Here is a 21,532-nt window from a genome sequence, read left to right on the forward strand (position 1 = left end):
TAGGCTTTTCATGCTGCATACAGCTATTCTGTAAATTTCCGTACAAAAACCCACACTTAGATTTAACAAATGCGATCTGTCAGAAGTTTATACATGATTTCTAATTAATCAAACTTGATACTAAAACTATTAATAATGTTTTTTAAATATTTAAACTTAAATGATGCTCTAGTCATCCATGCAAAATGGTTTGGAAATCATAACATTTACACTAAAATATCTTAGCTTCAGATAAGTAAAACTTCAAATGATCATGCATTAGTTTGATATAAAATGTGTGAGATCTCTGAATTTTCATTTATACTATATATGGTCATTCTGAACACTACTGAGGCCATTCTGAGTCACTGAGGCCATTCTGAGTCATAAGCCCCTTTCACACAGTGATACCGGTGAATATATGGAAAATTTCCGGAACGACTTTACCTGTCACCGACTCGGTCCCAGTCACTCCCCTCGCTGGCCAGCAGAGGCCGCCATCTCCGGACTTCTAGCATTACATCATCCACTTACGCTGATTGTGCACACACCTGTCCTGAATCTAGTTAACGACCCACGTACCCTTTATAAGCCGCACACAAACACTCAGTCAGTGCGAAGTCTTCTTTAGCTCCAGCATTACTGAGCGTTATTCCCTCCCTGATCTCTCGTGTACAACTCCAGCCTGTTTCTGACTCTGCTTCGCCTTCTGCCTGCCCACGACCCAAGCCTGATACACGGACTCTGATTATCGCAGCCTGCCTTTGACCCATGCCTGGTAAATCCCCCTGTGTCTGTTTACCGCCAGTATTGATACCTTTCAGACTATTGTTGATGTGTGTTTGCACTTTAGTGCATATTGTGTGTTTGAGTGAAAGCTTGACTAATAAATACTGCATAATGGATCCCTCCGTGTCAGTCTCCTCGTTACACTACCGGTAAATTCAAAAAAGCGCTGTTCACACAGGCGAGGATGTTACGGAATTTTTCTGTTAAAGAGCATTCACACATCCATTCCAAAACACAGGTAAATTCTGACATCATTAACCAGAAATGAGCTTTAAACGGCTGCGCTTTTGTTTGTAAACATTTGACTACATCACAAACTCTGTGAATGGATCAGTATTGTGAACAATTTCGATGAAAACATTTAGAGAAACACTTTTGCATGTCGAGATGTACATGATATGTGTGTGTGCTCATGGGCTGTTTCATGGGCACACGCAAAACTTGAAGGTAAACAAACAACGGCTTATCATAAGCATCTTATCGATAATTATTTACACCGTTGGCATTAAGATGAACATATAAACGTGATCTGACTAACTTCTAGCAGCTGAATGTGTCTGGGAAAATATTCAAAGGCTTTTAGTCTCATAAACCGCGTGGACGTGAATGTGTCTGACTGTTCTGATTGGCTAAAGTAGACGTCTCACGTCAGCACGTTCTAGACGTGCACACGCTCTTTCCTGCAATCTTCCTTTAGCATTCACACTGCACAGCATTCCGGAAAATTACCAGTAATCTTACAACTTCTCTTTCCGGAAAATAGCCAGAACGAATTTACCGGTATTTTCAAAAAGGGCCTGTTCACACATACAGACCTTTCCGGAAAATTGCAGGTAATTTTCCGGAAAGGTCTGTATGTGTGAAAGGGGCTATAATGTGCATTTAAAAATTATTAAAAAAAAAAAAAAACTATTTATTAAAAAAAACTGGTTAATCATATGAACCACAAACAAATCATTCAAAACATATTTTAATATAAATCATTTTACATACTTTAATTTCTTCAAACTGGCAAACATTCGACACACTATTGTGCATTTAAAACATTGAAATACATGAATAATCAAGATATATTTAAAAATCTGGTTAAAGGTGCAGTGTGTAAGTTTGACACCCAGTAGTTGAACTAGGTATTGCACGCCTGGTTTAAAACACATCTACAGTACATAATTTTAGTGCGTAGTACAGGTATGTGATTCAGGATGCAGCATTAGTTATTCAATCTCTCCGCTGTTTAAAAGACACACACGTGCTATGAAAGTGAGAGAGTGTGTTTGTGTAAAGTACCTGTTTGTGGCTCCTGGTTTTGGGGAAGCACCTCTTCCACACATTCAGCAGGAAACCAGCCTGTGCGGCCCTTCACTGTTCCTTCCCAGAATCCTCCTTCACCCACACTCAGCACTGATAGAGATAACAGGTCAACACTCAAACGAGCTTTAATTACTCACAAGTTTACACAAACTGAGTTTGCAATTTAATGACATTTAATGGGTGATAAAACAGACGATATTTACAGAATAATAGCTAGGTTTTTCAGGGTGATTTTTGCTAATCTTTGGCTGGTTTAAGCCAAGCGGCAACCTCCCGCTCATCTTCGGGAAGCCAATATGGAATAACTCAAACTGCAATTCATCAAATTCCGCTAGTCCAGGCTCCATATGAAGCAAATTTCTATTGAGCCCACTGTTGAAATGGCCAACTTTACAGCAGAAAAAGGTGTTTACAGACTGGTACAAAGAAAGATTTTGGTTCATATAGCTAATATTACCCTTCATGAAAACTGTGAGGGGGTGAATTATTTTATAACTCATCCATTTCCTTTATATTAGGTTATATTATATAAGCCAAAGCCATATCACCCTGCAGCCCAAGACCTGTTACTCACTGAAGCTTATCAGGGTTGAGACTGGTCAGTACCTGGATGGGAGACCACTAGGGAACACTAGGTTGCTGTTGGAAGTGGTGTTAGTGAGGCCAGCAGGGGGCGCTCAACCTGCGGTCTGATTGAGTCCTAATGCCTCAGTATAAGTGAAGGGGACACTACACTGTCAGTGGGCGCCGTCTTTCGGATGAGACGTTAAACCGTGGTCTTGACTCTCTGTGGTCATTAAAAATCCCATGGCACTTCTTGTGAAAGAGCAGGGGTGTAACCCCGGTGTCCTGGCCAAAGTCTTTCTATCGGTCCTTACGATCATGGCCTCCCAATCATCCCCATCCACCGAATTGGTTCTATCACTGTCTCTCCACTCCCCCAATAGCTGGTGTGTGGTGAGTTCACTGGCGCCGTTGTCCTGTAGCTGCCGTCGCATCATCCAAGTGGATGCTGCACACTGGTAATGGTGTGGAGAGACCCCCCCTCATGATTGTGAAGCGCTTTGAGTGTATGGCCATACACAATAAATGCGCTATATAAATACACATTACATTACATATTAAGTCAGCATAATTAAAGGCGTGGCCACTGGAGTGACAGCCAGGTCTCACTGGTCGCCGACACTTCACCTCAGCTGATTCCAGCTGATTAGCTGCTGAACTCGGCATATTCATTGTATTTCTGTGATGTTTTATGTGGCTTTACACAGTCAGTTGCCTTTTGGAATTATTTCCTATAATTATCAGATGATATGGCATGCTGTGTGCACTTAATTGTGCTCACAAACCATTCACATGGCTTCCATTTCCCAGGTGAGTGAAGTTATGTACTTATATACTATCTCTATAAATGTATTTGTTTTCTTTAAGATCATTTATCATTCATATTTAGAGCTGTAATGCACTCCAGAATCTGACAGACTGATTAGCTATAGGCTCTAGAACAGTCATCTGAAGCTTTGTCATTACAGTGTGCTGCTGGATTTTATCAATAGCCTTGCATTTACCAACACAGACTATATCTGAAGTGTTTGGATGTAATTACCGTTTTCCTCATATTGAAAAACGCCATAAGAACAATACTTAGTGGCTCAATGTATTACAGCAGTGTTTTTAAAAGTCTAAACACTATTGATATAGTGTACAACCAAGCACATGTGGTCAGAACACAAACGAGTCGCAGGTAATGAAGTATTAAGCGTTTCTTCCATAGGAAAGCCAGTCTAAGCAAAATGCCAGCATGTGTCTGTAGCTCCGCTAATGCTCCGCCTCTTTGCCCTTAATTGGTATCCCCCAGTTGGTGCGATAACGTGCAAACAAAATGACAATGGTTGGCCACGCCTACTCAGGGTTCAATGCGAGGGATTATTTCTACTGCCCCGAATGGAAAAGAATAAATGTTTAACAGAACAACTACTAATGTTGTCTTAAACTGTAATTTAATTAAGAAAGGAAACACTGCCCAACTGTTTTCACAGATAAAACAAAAAAGTACTATTATTATTAAGTAAAATACAAGTAATATCATGTGTTTATGGACTTGGAGAAGGCATTCAACCGTGTCCCAAATGGCATTCTGTGAAGGGGGCTTGGGGAGTATGGGGTCAGAGAGCTCTGTTAAGGGCTGTCTCGTGCCTGTATGTAGAGCAGGAGTTTGGTTCGCATTGCCAGCAATAAGTCAAGACTTGTGTCCAGTGCATGTTGGACTCCAGCAGGACTGCCTTTTGTTACCAATTCTGTTCATAATTTTTATGGACAGAATTTCAAAGTGTAGCCTAGGGCTGAAGGGGGTCCAGGTTTGGGGACCACAGAATTTCATCTCTGTTATTTGCAGATTTTGTTGTTCTGTTGGCTTCATCGAACATGGACATGAGAATCAGCACCTATAAGTCCGAGGTCATGGTGCTCCTCCAAAAGAAGGTGGCTTGCCATCTACAGGTTGGGGGAAAGTCCTGTTAGAGGAGTTTAAGTATCTTGGGGTTCTGTTCACGAGTGAGGGAGGGATGGAGCATGAGATTGACAGGCGGATTGGTGCAGTGGCAGCAGTAATGCAGTCTATGTACTGGTCTTGTGGTAAAGAAGGAGCTGAGCCAAAAGGCAAAGCTTTCGATTTACTGGTCAATCTACACTCCTACTTTCCCCTATGGTCATGAGCTTTGGGTCATGACCAAAAGGACAAGATCTCAGATACAAGCAGCTGAAATGAGTTTCAATCGCAGGGTGGCAGGACGCACCCTTAGACAGGGTGAGGAGCTCTGACACCCGGGAGGAGCTCGGAGTAGAGCCGCTGCTCCTCCACATTGAGAGAAGTCAGCTGAGGTGGCTCGGGCATCTGTTTCGGATGCCCCCTGGACGCCTACCCAAGGAGGTGTTCCAGGCATGTCCCACCGAGAGGAGGCCTCGGGAAAGACCCAGGATTATGTCTCTCGACTGGACTGGGAATGCCTCAGGATACCCCAGGAAGAGCTGGAGGAAGTGTCTGGGGAGAGGGAAGTCTGGGGTTCTCTTCTAAGACTGCTGCCCCCGCGACCCGGCCCACAAAAAATAAGTTAAAAATGAAATAATTAATGAACAATATTATGTCTAAACTGTCACTTGACATTAGCAGCAGTTCCGTATCACATTTGCAATGATGCTCCTGTGTTTATTATTTGTTAAAACAGCTCTTCTTTGTTTACTTTGCAGACATCCCAAGTTGGAAAAAGTCATTTCCGGGGGATACAGAGTTGATTTGCGGGAGTTAGCGGATTAGTGGGTGCTTGAAGGGGGGGGGGAGTTGTTGAGTAGTGAGCGACGTATCTGTAAAGGGTGGCGTGTGCGCGCAAGACGTACTTGAAGCTTGGCATAGATATATACACTAGATGTCGCCTGGCCTATTGTTGTCTATTGGACGGAATGCGTCAATAGCGCCGCCATCTTGCTACAGGGTAGCGCTCCTTTGAAATGAATGCGGGACCAAGGTACAGTTGAGGACTGTGGCCATGCAAAGCCAGAGATATACACATATACACATATATCTATGATCGGGAGTTTTTTTTTTTTCTAATTACGAAAATTATAATTTTACATCACTTTTCTACATTGATGGATCAGTGACCGCACGCGCATTTCTGACAAAAAGCTTGTGTTTGTGTGTACAGAAATGTACTATCCACCCTGCCTGTTTAATTTGATCTAATCATGTTCTGAAACACACCTCCTCTCCTGCTTTCACTTCTCATACTGACGGAGGGAGCGATTCGTTTGTGAATGAATCCCCCGAACGACTCTTTCACTAAAGTTAGGCGACAATAATATAAGTTTCTGGCAGCGCAGCATCTCGTTGACATATTTCTTTTGCATTGTTTGCTGATTTTATTCAACAAAACTAGCATAAGCCGAGTGTTTAGTGCGAGTTGGAGCTGCTTTGCCGTATGGTGAATGCAGTAAGTGACTGTTATCCTCAATAACGTTACCTGATTAGCACAAAAGTTCAGAACATACAAAAACAGAAAAAAAACTTAATATTACCTATGAAATGTTCTGCCTTTGTGCTTTGTTTTCTTTGTTTGCTTGTTACTACACCCGTAGACAGCGCTAAAGTCCCGCGTCTTCACGTAATGACTTAACGTCTTGACTAGTGCGGTTGAATGACATTTGTCCCGGGAGCACTGTACCAATGTGGCGGCGCTATTGACGCATGCTCAGGGTCCCTATGCGATATCTAGTGTATATATCTATGGAAGAGCGGTGGGGGTGAGTTGCGCGCGACGTACCTGAAGAGCTAGTAGGGATGCAGTGGAGAGAGGGGTGTGCAACATATTTAAGGACCGGGCAGGAGACGCGCGATTTCCGGGAGATTATCATTCATTTGCGGGCATCCGGGAGTGTCTATGCATTTCAGGGATACTCCCGCAACTTCCGGGAGACCTGGGATGTCTGCAAATGCATATTTTGGATGTCTATAGAGATATTTTTGTTTTTATAAATTAGATTCGTTCAAACTAATCTGTTTCATCATGCAGTCAGTGCTTTTGTTTGTTTTATACACAGTGATTATCACAGACAATAAGTCTCCCATTCAGTTTTGGTATGACATTAACTTATAGTGAACAAGATCAGCAAAACGTTCTGACCTTTGACCTTGTCTCCTTTGCTGAAGCTGATTTCGCGCTCGCCGTGAGCCGAGTGTGAACGTGTCGCCACAAACACACGGCCTGGAACAGCACTGTAGAGTCTTTTCCTCTGACCTCCGCCACCTCTACAAACACACAAACACCAAAAAAACGTTCAACGTCAAGCTGAATAGTATGGTTTGCACTTTAACTTACTTATTTTCATTTTATTTAACATTTATATGATTTTTAAACACAGTGCAAGTAACATATTAATAATATTTTTTGGCGGCACGATGTCTCAGTGGCTAGCACTGTGGACTCACAGCAAGAAGGTTGCTGGTCCAGGTCCCAGCTGGGTCAGTTGGCATTTCTGTGTGGAGTTTGCATGTTCTCCCCGTGTTGGCGTGGGTTTCCTCCGGGTGCTCTGATTTCCCCCACAGTCCAAACACATGCAGTATAGGTGAATTGGATAAACTAAATTGGCCGTAGTGTATGAGTGTGCGTGTGTGAATGTGAGAGTGTATGGGTGTTTCCCATTACTGGGTTAAGGCTGAAAGGGCATTGGCAGCATAAAACATATGCTGGATAAGTTGGCGGGTTATTAAATGAATTAATATTTTATTTAACATTTATACGATTTTTAAATATTTATGCAAATAACAAAATAATACCAAAGTACAGTAGGTGAGAGTTCAAAGTGGCTATTAACGCCGCAGCATGTACCGCCGCCGTTTGAAATAGGTGCCGCTCTGTTTTTAGTGTATGACCGCAGTTTGTGAATGAGCCGCCAGGGGGCGTAAAGGGACGGGATGCGAACGGACAGAAATAGCCCATACAGCAGCTTTAAATATGCTACTGTGCTTGTAAATGATATTAAACAATAAGTCAAAGCGTTATAATTCCTTCATTAATCATTTAAAATTTGTTAACACGCTTTATTGTAAACTTTTTAAGCGCAAAGAGGATTCATTTTGGAAAATAGAATTGAAGAAGTAAAAGACAACTCTAATGAAAGCACAAACATTTAGTACTAATAAGTAGTCTTAAATAAATAAATAAATAAATACATAAATACATAAATAAATAAAGCAGGCTAAATATAGAAAGATGTTCAGTGTTTGCTATTTTGATAGGACTAAAACAAGACATTTTTATTTATGTTTTATTATTTATGTTGTATGTAGATGACCGCCGAGTGAAATGACTTGCCTTAAAGGGCCTTTGATTATAAGAATCAATACAAATCTTCTACTTAAGAAGGAAAATCTTGCATGACTTGAACTTGAGTGACTAACCACGGATCTGATTTATAAAATTTGCGCAGAAACTTTCTGAAAAAGTGAACCAGAATGAAGTTGCCTTCACTTATTAATGATTATGGGTCATATGATGATTTGAAGGTGTTCAATAGGGCGTCACGATGGCTCAGTGGCTAGCACTATTGCCTCACTGCAAGCAGGTTGCTGGGTCGAGTCCTGGCTGGGCCGGTTGGCATTACTGTGTGGAGTCTGCATGTTCTCCCAGTGTTGGCGTAAATTTCCAAAGTCCGAAAACATGCGGTATAAATGGACTGGGTAGAAAATATTGGCCTGGGTGTATGAGTGTGTGTGTGTGAATGAAAGTGTAGGGGTGTTTCCCAGTACTGGGTTGCAGCTGGAAGGGCACACGCTGTGTAAAACATATGCCGGAATAAAGGACTAAGCCTCAGGAAAATGAATGATAGAATAAAGTGGTTCAGTGAGGTCAATATTGAGTAAAAAAATGTTTACTTACAGCTGCACATATTCTCCTATCAATTTTGTGCATACGCCACATTTAGACAGTAAATGGGACTCGAGCACATTTTTTGTGTTGAACTGTCCCTTTAAATCTGCAACAGTCCATTCAGATACATTTCATAAAATCTACAGTATAAAACGAAGGCTTTAGCCTGAAGATTGAATGTTTTACACAGCAGTGTAAAGTGTTTGTTTCTAACCCACTGAGTAAGAATTAACTCAGTGTGGCAGTGGCGCTTTGGCCAGAAGCCTAACAGAGCAAATCACGACGTGCAAAATAGTGAGTCAGAGCTTCTGTAATCTACCATAAGAGAGATACAGACGTCAGTTAGCATGTAAAAAAACACACACCAGGACAACAGAGGTAATGATGGAAACACGAATGAACACTCAAACAAATAATTTAGTGAAAATGACCCTGATGTTTGACTGCTATCTTGATGGTTTGCACTATTGCAAGTGTTAAATAAAAACAAAACACTGTCACTGATGGTGTAAGAAATATTATTAACCTAAAATATTGATGAAAGAGCACAATGCACTGCCAAAAGCAAAAGAAATCCTTAAGAAATGCTTCAAATATGAGAAAATATGAAAATATTGAGGGCATTTTCACGACACTTAAGCCAATTTCATTCATTCATTCATTTTCTTGTTGGCTTAGTCTCTTTATTAAACCAAGGCCGCCACAGCGGAATGAACCGCCAACTTATTGAGCAAGTTTTTACGCAGCGGATGCCCTTCCAGCCGCAACCCATCTCTGGGAAACCTCCACACACACATTCACACACACACTCATACATTACAGACAATTTAGCCTACCCAATTCACCTGTACCGCATGTGTTTGGACTGTGGGGGAAACTCCGGAGCACCCGGAGGAAACCCACGCGAAGGCAGGGAGAACATGCAAACTCCACACAGAAACGCCAACTGAGCCGAGGTTCGAACCAGCGACCTTCTTGCTGTGAGTACCTACTGCGCCACTGCCTCACCCTAAGCCAATTTCTCTTCTCATTAAAGTAATATACACATTAATGCTTTTGGTCTTTTCTTAAGTGATTGGTGAGGATCCTTATCATTACATTATGCTATAAAAGAAATAAAAATCAGAATAAAGACAACATGGTAACACTTTACAATAAGGTTACATTAGTTAATGTATTTACTAACAGGAACAAACAATAAACAATATATTTATTACAGTATTTGTTCATGTTTGTTAACCCTAGTCAGAATCTGCAGACTTTTTTTTTTGCTCTTTCTACAGAAAATTTTGTAAAAAATCTGCAGATTTTTGTGGAATCTTGTTAGGAGTATCATAACTAAAAACTTAACATATGAAATAAAAAACAATACCTTATTAACTTTTATTTAAGGTTTAAAATGCAAATCCAATTAGATTCACCTTTTTGCTACACAATGCAAGCCTCTTATATAATATATCCATGTAAAACCAGGACATGTTACTTTACAAACTGTATTCAAAACAAATCATATGATGATTCTAATATGAATATATCACAAATCATATTAATGAAATTAATAAAAAAAAACTGGATAAATATAAATTTACACACATTTACACAAGTAAATACATAGTGATATGGACTGGGTGGAGTGACAGGAGACAACAGGAGGTAAGATCCAATATGCAGTTTATTCAATGTCAGGCAAGCAGTGGTCATCAGGTGCAAACGGGTATATAAAGGCAGTCCAGAATCTTAAACGTTAAACAGGCAAAAGGTCAAAGGCAGGCGGCTAAACAGGATAACAAGGGTACAAGGCTAGGATCGAAACACGGAGAAACAAAACATGGAAACGCGTTGTAATGTCACTAGAAAGCAAACAAGACTCGGCAAACTGGAAGCGTGAATGAGTGGCTTATGAATGGAGTGATATCAGTCTGTGAACAAGGTCCAGCTGGTGATTGCAATCAGGATAGATGAGTGAGCAGGCGTGCGTGTTTGGGAGCAGTGCATGTATGAAAATGTAGTCCTGGGAAATGCGGAAATGTAGTTTAGAGAGTTCGTGTGAGAACCAGCGATCCTCTGGGAAGCGATCGCTGGTTGTGTGACACAGACTCAATAATGGGATAAAAATATACAGAAATCTGCAGATTCCATGTGGGCCTAGTTATTAGTGATGAAGTTATTCATAGTTAGTTCATGTTAACTCGCAGTGCATTAACAAGTGTGAATTTGGATTTTATTGATACATTAGTAAATGTTGAACTATGCTTAATAAATGCTGTACATGTATTGCTCATAATTAGTTCATGTTAATTAATACATTAACTAACATTAAATAATGAAACCTTTTTCTAAAGTATAACCGGAAACATGATTATAATAATAAAGTCGTGAGATTGTAGAAATTAAATTACCCTTAGACATAAAAAATAAGAGAATGACAACAAGATATAAAAACGACATTTTATAAACAATTAACAAAACAAAAAAAATTTTTTGGAAACTCAGAAAATATTTTTACTCACTATTTTACTTGCAAAATGTATAATTTATTTAAAGGGCACCTATGGTGAAAAATCTACTTTTAAAGCTGTTTGGACAGACGTGTGTAAGTATAGTGTATATACTGTCATATAGGGGTGCAATAAACACACCCAGTCCCTTTTGTTTTTTCAAATTTAACAACACAAAAACGATGGACCAATTGGAGCGGTTTTCAGAATGACCGCAACTTGACGTAGGAGTGCGGTCCCCCCGCCCACCAATATTGAATGACAATATTTACATGTTTCCGTAGTAACGCATATAATCATATCAACAAGACAAGCCAAGCGCAAAGCAACCGGAAATAAAAGATCTGTTCAATCATCATCAAACGTGATCAAGAGTGAGTTTTACAAGTTTAACATGTTTTAAAACAGTGCACGTGTGTAATGTAGTACAGCCATTCATTTCAGATTCACCTTATCAGCACAGCCGCGTGTCTCTCTCTCTCTCTGTGTGTGTGTGTGTGTGTGTGTGTGTCTGTGCTATGTGTGTCTACTCTATGTGTGTGTGCAGTGGCGCAACAAGGGGGTATGCAGTATATGCGGCGCATAGGGGCGCCACACATGGGGGGGCGCCGTTGTGCCAAAACTATTTTTAAAATTATCCTTATTAAAAGTTTCAAATAATAAAAATAAATAAATATGTTTTGTTAAACAACATTATTTTGCATTTTAAACGAATATAATATTGTTATTGTTTAATTCAAAATCATTTAACACAATAACATGCAGTCCCACAGCCGAAAGTGTTCATGTAGATGTAACTGTTTAGATTTGAATTTATTTTTAACAAAATAAACTGTCAAATCATACATAATGTCAAAACTTATAAGATTAATCTGAAAATTTGTCTTCATTTATTATTAATTAATTAATATAAAATAAGAGGGATCACACAAAATTTGAACCCGCATACCCCTCAGTAAATGTGTAGTTGCGCCCCTGTGTGTGTGTGTGTGTCTACTCTATGTGTGTGTGTGTGTGTGTGTGTGTGAACTCATTGTTGCAACTCCACAAAAAATGCATCAAATACTGATTGGTAAACTTCTTACTGTAGTATTTCTCACAAACGCTATGTGAGATCTGCTTCCTGAGGCAGCCGAGGGCGGCGATTGAGGCATGTTGCTGTCAGGCACGTGGGAACGGTGGGCGGGGATGACTAGCCTTAAAGGCCCAGTGCAACAAAAAAAAAACTTTTTCCAGCTATAATACAGACACTTCAAACAGTTAAAATAAATACTCTGATGGGTGTTTTGAGCTGAAACTTTACAGACACATTCTGGGGAAGCAAAATACTTATATTAAATATGAAAAAAAAGGGTAAACCTAGGTGCCCTTTAAATCTCGTTATTTATGTTAAATGTATTTTTGTTACACATTTTTTACATTGTTATTTTATTTATACAATTTTTTCAATAAATTGTACTATTTATTTAGTGTAATGTCAGCGCATTTATTAATTTAGATTAATAGCTGGTTTGTCTAGTTAATGACTTTGTCCACAATTAGATGTTGGTTAATTCGTAAATACTGTACACTATATTGGATATATGAGTATAAGTGACTGTAAAAAGTTGTGGAATTAATAGCATGTGTTTATTAAATCTGTGTGCAACAACACACTTCTACTAACAACTCAACTAAGTCTTTAAAGTGAGATACTGCAATGTGTTCATTCATTGAATAAAATTCATTCATTCATAATAAACTTTGCAAATATATTTTCTCAAAGAGTAACATTACACATTAAAGAAAGCAAAAAGTGTAACAGGATCCCTTTAAAAAGGCCTAAGCTGTTAGCAAAATATCATTCATTCATTCATTTTCCTTCAGCTTAGTCCTTTATTTATCAGGGGTCCCACAGCGCAATGAACCACCAACTATTCTGGCATATTTTTTATGCAGTGGATGCTGTCCAGACGCAATCCAGTACTGGGAAACCCATACACACACACACACACACACACACACACACACACACACACACACACACTACAAAATTGAGGTTATTCAAAATTCACCTACACCGCATGTGTTTTGACTGTGGGGGAAACCAGAGCAACCGGAATGCCAACTGGCCCAGTCGGGACTCAAACCAGAGACTTTCTTGCTGTGAGACCACAGTTCTAATCACTGAGTCACTCTGCCACCCCTGTTAGCAAAACATCCTTTATTGTATTGTGTTTTGATTTTGGTGAGAAATTTGACCCGGAAAAGTCCCTGACCGTCTGGGATTGTTCAGGCACCGAAGCGACGTTTAGCATCATGGAAATCAATTGACGCGGTAAACTAAAAGAAAACAAATGTAATTACAACCCCGAGGCATCCTGGGAAATTCATTTATTAATTTATGATGTCCTGAGGTGCTTCTCATTTCCATGGGTTTGAACTTCAGACCTGCTGAGAGCTGATGATGATCTGCAGCACAGACTGAACTCTTCCTCTTCCTCTCCTCTCTGCTGTTTCTCTGCGTTTGTAGAGCCACAACAGTAAATAAACAGCTAACATTTACATTTTGCTGGATTTTCAGCTTTTACAGGAATGAGTATGAGCTACAATAATCACTTTCATCCAGATTTCCATCTACAAAACTGAAAATAAAAATGACAAAATGACCAAAAATGGCTAAAAATAAAATGAAAAAGCGAATTACAACAATCATAATAATTATAACGATTAACAATTATAATGATTTTGATTATATATATATATATATATATATATATATATATATATATATATATATATATATATATATATATATATATATATATATATATATAAATTTATATATAATATATAATTAAAATATATAATCTATATAATATATATATAAATATATATATATATATATAAATATATATATACACAATATATATATATTAGAGCCGCCAAAATAAGCATGTTAACGCATGCAATTAATTTAAAATATTGAATGCGTAAAAAAAATATACGCAGTTGCAGTTTTATTTCCTGTTGTGGCCGACGTGTGTTCAACTTGCAAAGAAATATGGATTAGACCAAGGAAGCCCTTTTAGAAGGAAAGTTTCAGTATAAAGAATTAATGTTGCATCACCAGGCTATTGTTTTGTTGGAATTTGTTACCGCATTCTGAATGGAAACATAAAAACCTCTCTATTTCGTGACTCGGATGGTCCGTCAAGGTAATCAAAATTCGCTGTTTACATAATAGACTCTAAAACAAAGTATTATCCCAATCGTATTAAAATCGTAGCTTCTTACAATTCTTACGTCCTTGCCGCAACACCAGTGGCTGATTCGGTGATTCTGCTTGTGAGAGACTGTTCTCACTCTCAGGTCACATTATTCAAAAGAAAAGGGCCACATTGTCCCCCGGTAATGTCAACAGACTGGACTGTTTTAGCAACTGGATGAATGTAAAGGAGGACTAAGCAAAATTGTTCTACTTTATAATTAAGGTTCTCAACTATCAGCACTACAACTTTTCAATGAGTACAATTGTTTGTATTCAATACATAATTATTGTAATTTTCTAATTTCCATATTTGCAATGCTGTACTTTGGATTTTTATTATTATTATTTATTTATTTATTTTTTTTTTTGCAGTTCACTTATAATCCAACATGGAAATCATTTTAGTTTGTTATTGGTATTGATTGTTTTGAAATTCAAATGGCACTAACACGCCTGTGTTATTATTTCTGTGATATATATGGTTTTCAAGCCAACAGTTTGAGGATCTTGGTGGTTTATTGCAGGTATGTTGTTTACAAGAAGAAATCTGTGTTACAAGTTGAACAAACATTCTGATAAACAAGCATATTTTGAATTTAAATAGTTTCTTTGTCTTGAGTTTACATTAATTTTACATTTGAATAGTCAAAATGACAAGTTTCAGTCTTTTAAATGTGATTTATCGCAATTAATTGCGAAAAAGTGTGATTGATTAGTTAATTTTTTTAATCGATTGACAGCACTAATATATATATATATATATATATATATATATATATATATATATATATATATATATATATTACAGTATTTAATTATTACTGTATTTCAGCACTGCAAGCTGTATATTATTTGCTGAAATAAGTTTGTAAATCTAAATGTTGATTTGAACAGTTTATTGATCAATTACTAACTCATTCTGAATGGTTATAAAAGCCACCAATTACTCTTAAACACAAACGGTTTGTAAATAATGTAATACTGAATTTAACAATGAACAATTATTAAATAATAAAGTATGAGAGTTACACTATTAAGCACATAAGCACAGCATTTGTATCTGTAGTTATAAACTGCTTACTAACGTCTATTAATGTAGAGTTAATGCCTAACAGATAATGAATTCCCTGTTAGCTAATGCTTAATGAATGATTCAGAGTGTGCAGCTATTACAAAGTATTACCGTTTTTTCCCATGTTTCTTCCTATAATACGTCGAAATTGTTAGCAATTTTAAGTTTGGAGGAAACTTAAGGAATCAAATCAAATTCTCCAGGTTTTCTAAAAAGAATTAACAAAGCGGATTTATTTTGTTCCTTTTTACCAAGGGTGACCAAACCTATATATATATATTTAATGGCAGACTGACAGCATGTAATGTATGTGAACTGACCCCTGTCTGCCTCGTTGTTTGTGGTGTTTCTCCTCCGTTTCTCCTCCTTCTCTGCCACGGGACGGGGAGCGAGTTCGGGCTCCACGGGGACTGCTGGAGCTCCTCATAGCGAAAGAGGCTCTGCGCTGAGTCTGATTGAAACCAGAGTAAACAGATGATGTCTGTGTGTTTGGGAGGGGATTTAAGTTTACCTGCATGAGCTGAAGCTCTACCTGAGCAGGTGGTACACTGGCAGCGGCGGGCATCACTGTAGGATCCATGATGGTGGTCATCGTGTTCTCGCTCTTAGCCCGGAGCAGCGGGTGAGGATGCTGAAGACCCGTCGACAGAGGCTGATTTAATGCACCATCCATAAAGTGAGAAGCATATTTGGGAGTTTCCAAAAACGGTACTAAAGAGGAAAGAACAAAAGGTTGGAGATGGGCTCGGTTTCGAAACCTAGGAAGCTGCCTTAAAGATGTGATGGAAGATTTGAATATTGATGATCATATATTGATGATTCAAAATAGGGCTGCAGGATACGGGAAAAATCTGACATTAATAATAATAATAATAATTATTATATATATATATATATATATATATATATATATATATATATATATATATATATATATATATATATATATATAAAAAAATAATTATTATTGTTATTATTATTATTATTATTAATTAATTAATAATATGAAACCTTTTTACATATTTTTTATTGATGTTTAACAAGACAATACATCAAAGTATACAATAAAACATAGGAAAAAATACAGATTGTCTTATTTTTCTTATTTTCCCACTATCCCCTAAAAATAAAATAAATTAAATGTATGAATTATAAACATTTTCTCTGAAAGAAAAAATAAATAATAATAAATTAAAAATAAAATGAAAAGAAATTATTAAAATAATAATAATAATAATAATAATAATAATAATAATAATAATAATGCTACATTTTATTTAACGATGCCTTTCTGGTAACTCAAGGACAACATTAAAAACAAGAGCAATAAAAAAAAAACAAGAAGAACAATATAAAAGTAGAAACACTGCGATATTTTGATGGCTGTGAAATTTATTGCGATATAAATATAATTTCACCAGATGATTTGAATAGCTCTTGTTTGGAAAGATTTTATTCTTTAGATTAACTGGGCTGATCAAGATTTCTTTCTATATAATGCATCTGCATAAAATATAATGAATTACAAGCATATATAAAAACGACAATCAAACATAAAACAACATTGTTATCATCGTATAAATGATGGTTAATATTATCCTAATCTTTAAATCTTTAATAAAAAGATGTGACTATTGCGGATACACACATTGAGATATTGATGCTCAAATGATATAACTCGGCCCACATGGAATCTGCACGCGCTGCAATCCGCAGATTTATCTTCAGCCCTTCATTGACTATTTTTTTTACTTGTGTGTAAAAATATATTTATTCAGTTTTTTTTTTATTAATTTCAGTAATATTACTCTGATATGTTCATATCACATGTGTGTGTGTGTGTGTGTGTGTGTGTGTGTGTGTGTGTGTGTGTGTGTGTGTGTGTGTGTGTGTGTGTGTGTGTGTGTGTGTGTGTGTGTCTTGTAATCAGCAAGAAAGTTATTTACAATGTCTACTGTCTACATAGGCATTCTCTAAAAGAAGTGAACTGGTAGGAAATTTGGAAAGAAATTAATGAAGTGTGTTAGAGACACCTCACAATTTTGACCAAATGCGTATTTTAATATTAGCAGTTTAATATTTAGGGCTATATATTTTAACAATCTAAGCTCATGGTCTAAAGTCACCTGGTGTCTGAATCCACTTTTGATCATTTAAGTGCAGGAAAAACGGTTGGTGTACCCAGCGCATTTTCTCTTAATTGACGGGTTATTTCATCAATGGCTGGGAAAGAGTAGTTGTACAAGTTGTGGTCCGGTTTAGTGGATTCACTATTAACATGACAGACTTTATAAGCCATGACTGTTTTAAGACTTTATAATCGAACGCCTTACTAGTGAGGAAATGAATCTGGTTAATCCAAGGTTAAAGATCATCTACAGAACAAGCCATATTCATCTAAGCCCAGGAGAAGGGCTAGTTCTTTATATTCATGTAGTCAATATTTATAATTCACATTTTAATGCTGTAATTTTTCATATTTAAAGATATTTTTGTGCAGCTGTGAATCGCTGTGTGTGAAATAAGTAAGGTGTACGTGCATTTTAGACCCCCCCATCACTAAGGCAACTCTTTAAATAACAAAAAAATAAATAAACAAACTGTGCCATTGACTTTTGAGCAGTTCTTAGTTAATCAATGGAAAAGTCTATTGCAGCTACCTCCAAATAGGGCCAACAATGCGCCTCAAGTAATTTTTTTATTTAGACCAGCACACCCATGGATGTACAAATGCATTTGCTATATATTCACTTGTTCTGTGCCTGATACTGCACATTGTGTCGGTTGTAGGATAGGGGCTTTTAACTGTATAAAGGCATAACATTATAATTACACGAAAATTGAGAAAATAGTTTAAAACGGGTTGAACAAACAATGTGTACGGGATTAAACTGCTGCTTGCTTTATACCTAAATACAATATATTTTTATTTTAATACATTTTCAAGTACATTTACCTCCACAACCCTTAGCAAATATAGAGCATACTGTCGTACAGTGTTTATTATTCTAAAAAATACAGCATTTGAAAAATTATATTAACTACAGTATATGAAGCAATCACATTCCTCACCATTTCGCTTGATTTGTCAGCATCTTGGATGAGTTTCTTCCATTGTGCTTGTCACAGTGCATTATGGGTTTTGACATTTTCACGAAGGAACCATGGGACACTGCCTTAAAACTGGATTAAAATAGCTCCTTTTTCCTTATAAAGATGCACACTCACCAACATCTGCGTCATTGTGATTTTTGATGATTTCTCCAAGCTCGAAATGACCAGACATCACAGCAACCTGTAGAAAAAGCAACGCAATGTTCTCTACCGGTCATAAATTTTAGAACAGTAACAGTCTCTTTTGCTCACCAAGCCGGTATTTATTTGATCCAAAGAACAGCAAAAACTGTACATTTTAAAAAATTTTTACTATTTAAAAAAAATGTTTTCTACATGAATTTATTTTAAAATGTAATTTATTTCTGTGATTTACAAATTGAATTTTCAGCACAATTTCTCCAGCCACACGATCCTTCAGAAATCATTAAAAAAACTTTATTTTTATTATGTTGATTTGATTTTCTTTTGATTTTTCAGACATTTCTCAAAGGTCAAAAGAATATTTATCTTCAATAAAAACATTTTGTGACATTATTCATGTCTTTGGCATTACTTTTGACCAATTTAACGCATCCCTGCTAAATAAAAGTACTCATTTCGATCATTTTGTTTTTTTACAAACACAGTAATACTGATTTTTCTTTTTAAAAAGATACAGTGTATTACAAAAGCTTTTTATTTCAGATAAATGTTGATCTTTGGATATTTCTATTCATCAAATAATGATAATAATAAAAAAATAATAATCCAGAAAAAAAAAAACTCAATTGTTAATTTCAGTTGTGTTTAAAACTGTTATTTTATTTACTACTACTACGACTACTACTACAATGACTATTACTACTACTCCTACTACAACTATGACTAATACTACTATGACAACTTTTACTACTACGACAAATACTACGACTACTACAACTACGACTAATATTACTACGACAACTACAACTGATACTACCACGACTATGACAACTACTACGCCAACTACTACTACAACTGCTACGACTACGACTACTACTATGACTATTACTACTACTAATACTACTACTAATAATAATACATTTCCGAAGGATTGTGTGACTGATTCTAAAAATTTAGCATTGAAATCATTCATTTTATGCAGTGGATGACCTTCCGGCCGCAACCAAGTGCTGGGAAACACCCATACACTCTTGCATTCACACACACACTCATAAAGTACAGCCAATTTAGCTTATTTATTTCCTGTATAGCGCATGTTTTTGGACTGAGGAAAACCGGAGCACCCGGAGGAAACCCACGCCAACACTGGGAGAACATGCAAATTTAGAAATGCCAACAGGCCCAGCTGGGACTCAAACCAACGACCTTTTTGCTCTGAGAAGACAGCGTTAACCACTGAGCCACTGTGCCACCACAGCATTGAAATCACAGGAATTAAATTACAATTAGAAAATCTATTAAATTACAAAATCTATTGAAAAAGAGATGAGTTAGTTTAAATAGTAAAACAATATTTAAAATAGTTACTGTTTTTGCTGTATTGTGGATCAAATAAATGCAGGCTTTGTGAGACTTTTTTTTTTTAAACATTTCAATAAGGCAATCTATAAATCTACATTGAAGGAAATCATTATTTTGATAGTTTAGTACAGAGGGGAAACAGAACTGGTTTGGGACAGAACTGATAACACAGTCATTACCTGAAAGGGGGTGTGGCCATGTTTGTTTTTCATCTCCTTACTGGCTCCTCGATAAAGAAGGACCCGGACGCAGCTCTCCTGATTGGACAAAGGAGATGTCAATCAAACTACTTGGAATACAACAGGGTTATTTTTGCTCTACAGAGATATACACTTGTATTGATTTAAAACTCACTCATTATATTATAATATTATATATCATTATAAACAAAATGTTCAATTAAAATACAACAACTATCAGAAATGAATACAATTTTTCATAACAATTGAGAAAATGCATGCTCTCATTTTTCATATTGTGTACCTGATATTTTTTTATTTTGTATTAAGTAATTCAACAATAGTTTTATAATATTTAGCATTTATTATTTCATTTGTATTTATTTCTTTTTAACTTCAACTTGAATTTGAACTCTTATTTTTACATATTTAGGTTTAAAAACACAACACTCACAACTTGTTGAAACGTATCATTTTAATAAATTAAACAAACAAATAATTTAACAAATTTTAAACAAACAGATAAATTTAAGCAACAAATACATAACAAACAAACATTTAAACAAACACATAAATAACAAGCAAACTCAATTAAATAAAACTCAATTAAATTGAATGAAAATGAATACATAAGAAAATAAATAAAAAACACAAGAAATGGCATACATGAAAAAATAATACTAATAATAGCATTTAAATAAAATTAAAAAGCACTGGATAACACCATGGTCACATCTGCATTCATGGTTTACAGCTAGATCCCTAATTACCTTGTTGTAAAGGGCAGATATGTGGAGGGCAGTGTTTCCTGATGCATTCTGAGAAGTGGTGTCTGCCCCGTAGAACAGAAGATGCTCCAAATGTTGGGCAAATCCATGTTGACAAGCCTGCAATCCAACAAAACAGAGAGCTTGAAGAGCTAGAGTACATCTGACTCAATAGGGAAAGGGTAAAAAGAGCAGGGAAAAGTAGAAGAGCAGCCAGAAGAGGGCGATAAAGTGAGCAGAGAGAAAACTAACCGACTAGTGATCAACATTTGTTCATCTCAGGCTTACAAATCAGCCTTTCAGGACCACGAGATATAGTTGTTTGTGTGGTAATATTTGACATGAAGTCACATATCTCTGCCCTACAGTAGTGTAAATATAAATAAATTATTATAGTTTTATTATTATTATGGTTATGTTATATGTATATTACATTATTATAGTGAATTAGAGTGAATATTACTACAGTATAGAAATATAGATTTTACTACTATGAATTTTTATTTTTTTTTATTTTTTTTGGGGGGGGGGGGGGTTGGGTGGTCCCTTTAATTTAGCTTAGGAAACTTTGTGTATATTTTGTTATTTTAATTAGATTTTAGATATTAAAATTTTAGTTTCAATAACTTTAATAGTAAAATTAAA

The 21,532-nt window shown here is 36.5% G+C and overlaps 1 protein-coding gene across 6 annotated transcripts in view; it reads right to left on the bottom strand.

The window, feature by feature from the left end:
• Window positions 1-21,532, bottom strand: part of LOC101884567 (SH3 and multiple ankyrin repeat domains protein 1) — a 146,818-nt gene that overhangs the window by 55,105 nt on the left and 70,181 nt on the right. For all 6 annotated transcript variants that reach the window (XM_073941113.1, XM_073941112.1, XM_073941115.1 and 3 more), the window contains 7 exons: window positions 20,891-21,007; window positions 20,121-20,198; window positions 18,550-18,616; window positions 15,854-16,032; window positions 15,642-15,772; window positions 6,756-6,880; window positions 2,056-2,169 (listed from right to left, as the gene is read on the bottom strand). In XM_073941113.1, coding sequence (XP_073797214.1) covers window positions 2,056-2,169; window positions 6,756-6,880; window positions 15,642-15,772; window positions 15,854-16,032; window positions 18,550-18,616; window positions 20,121-20,198; window positions 20,891-21,007 — 811 coding nt within the window. The remainder of the gene's footprint in view (window positions 1-2,055; window positions 2,170-6,755; window positions 6,881-15,641; window positions 15,773-15,853; window positions 16,033-18,549; window positions 18,617-20,120; window positions 20,199-20,890; window positions 21,008-21,532) is intronic.

This window comes from Danio rerio, chromosome 24, assembly GCF_049306965.1.
Source record: "Danio rerio strain Tuebingen ecotype United States chromosome 24, GRCz12tu, whole genome shotgun sequence".
In the NCBI taxonomy this organism is placed as follows: domain Eukaryota; kingdom Metazoa; phylum Chordata; class Actinopteri; order Cypriniformes; family Danionidae; genus Danio; species Danio rerio.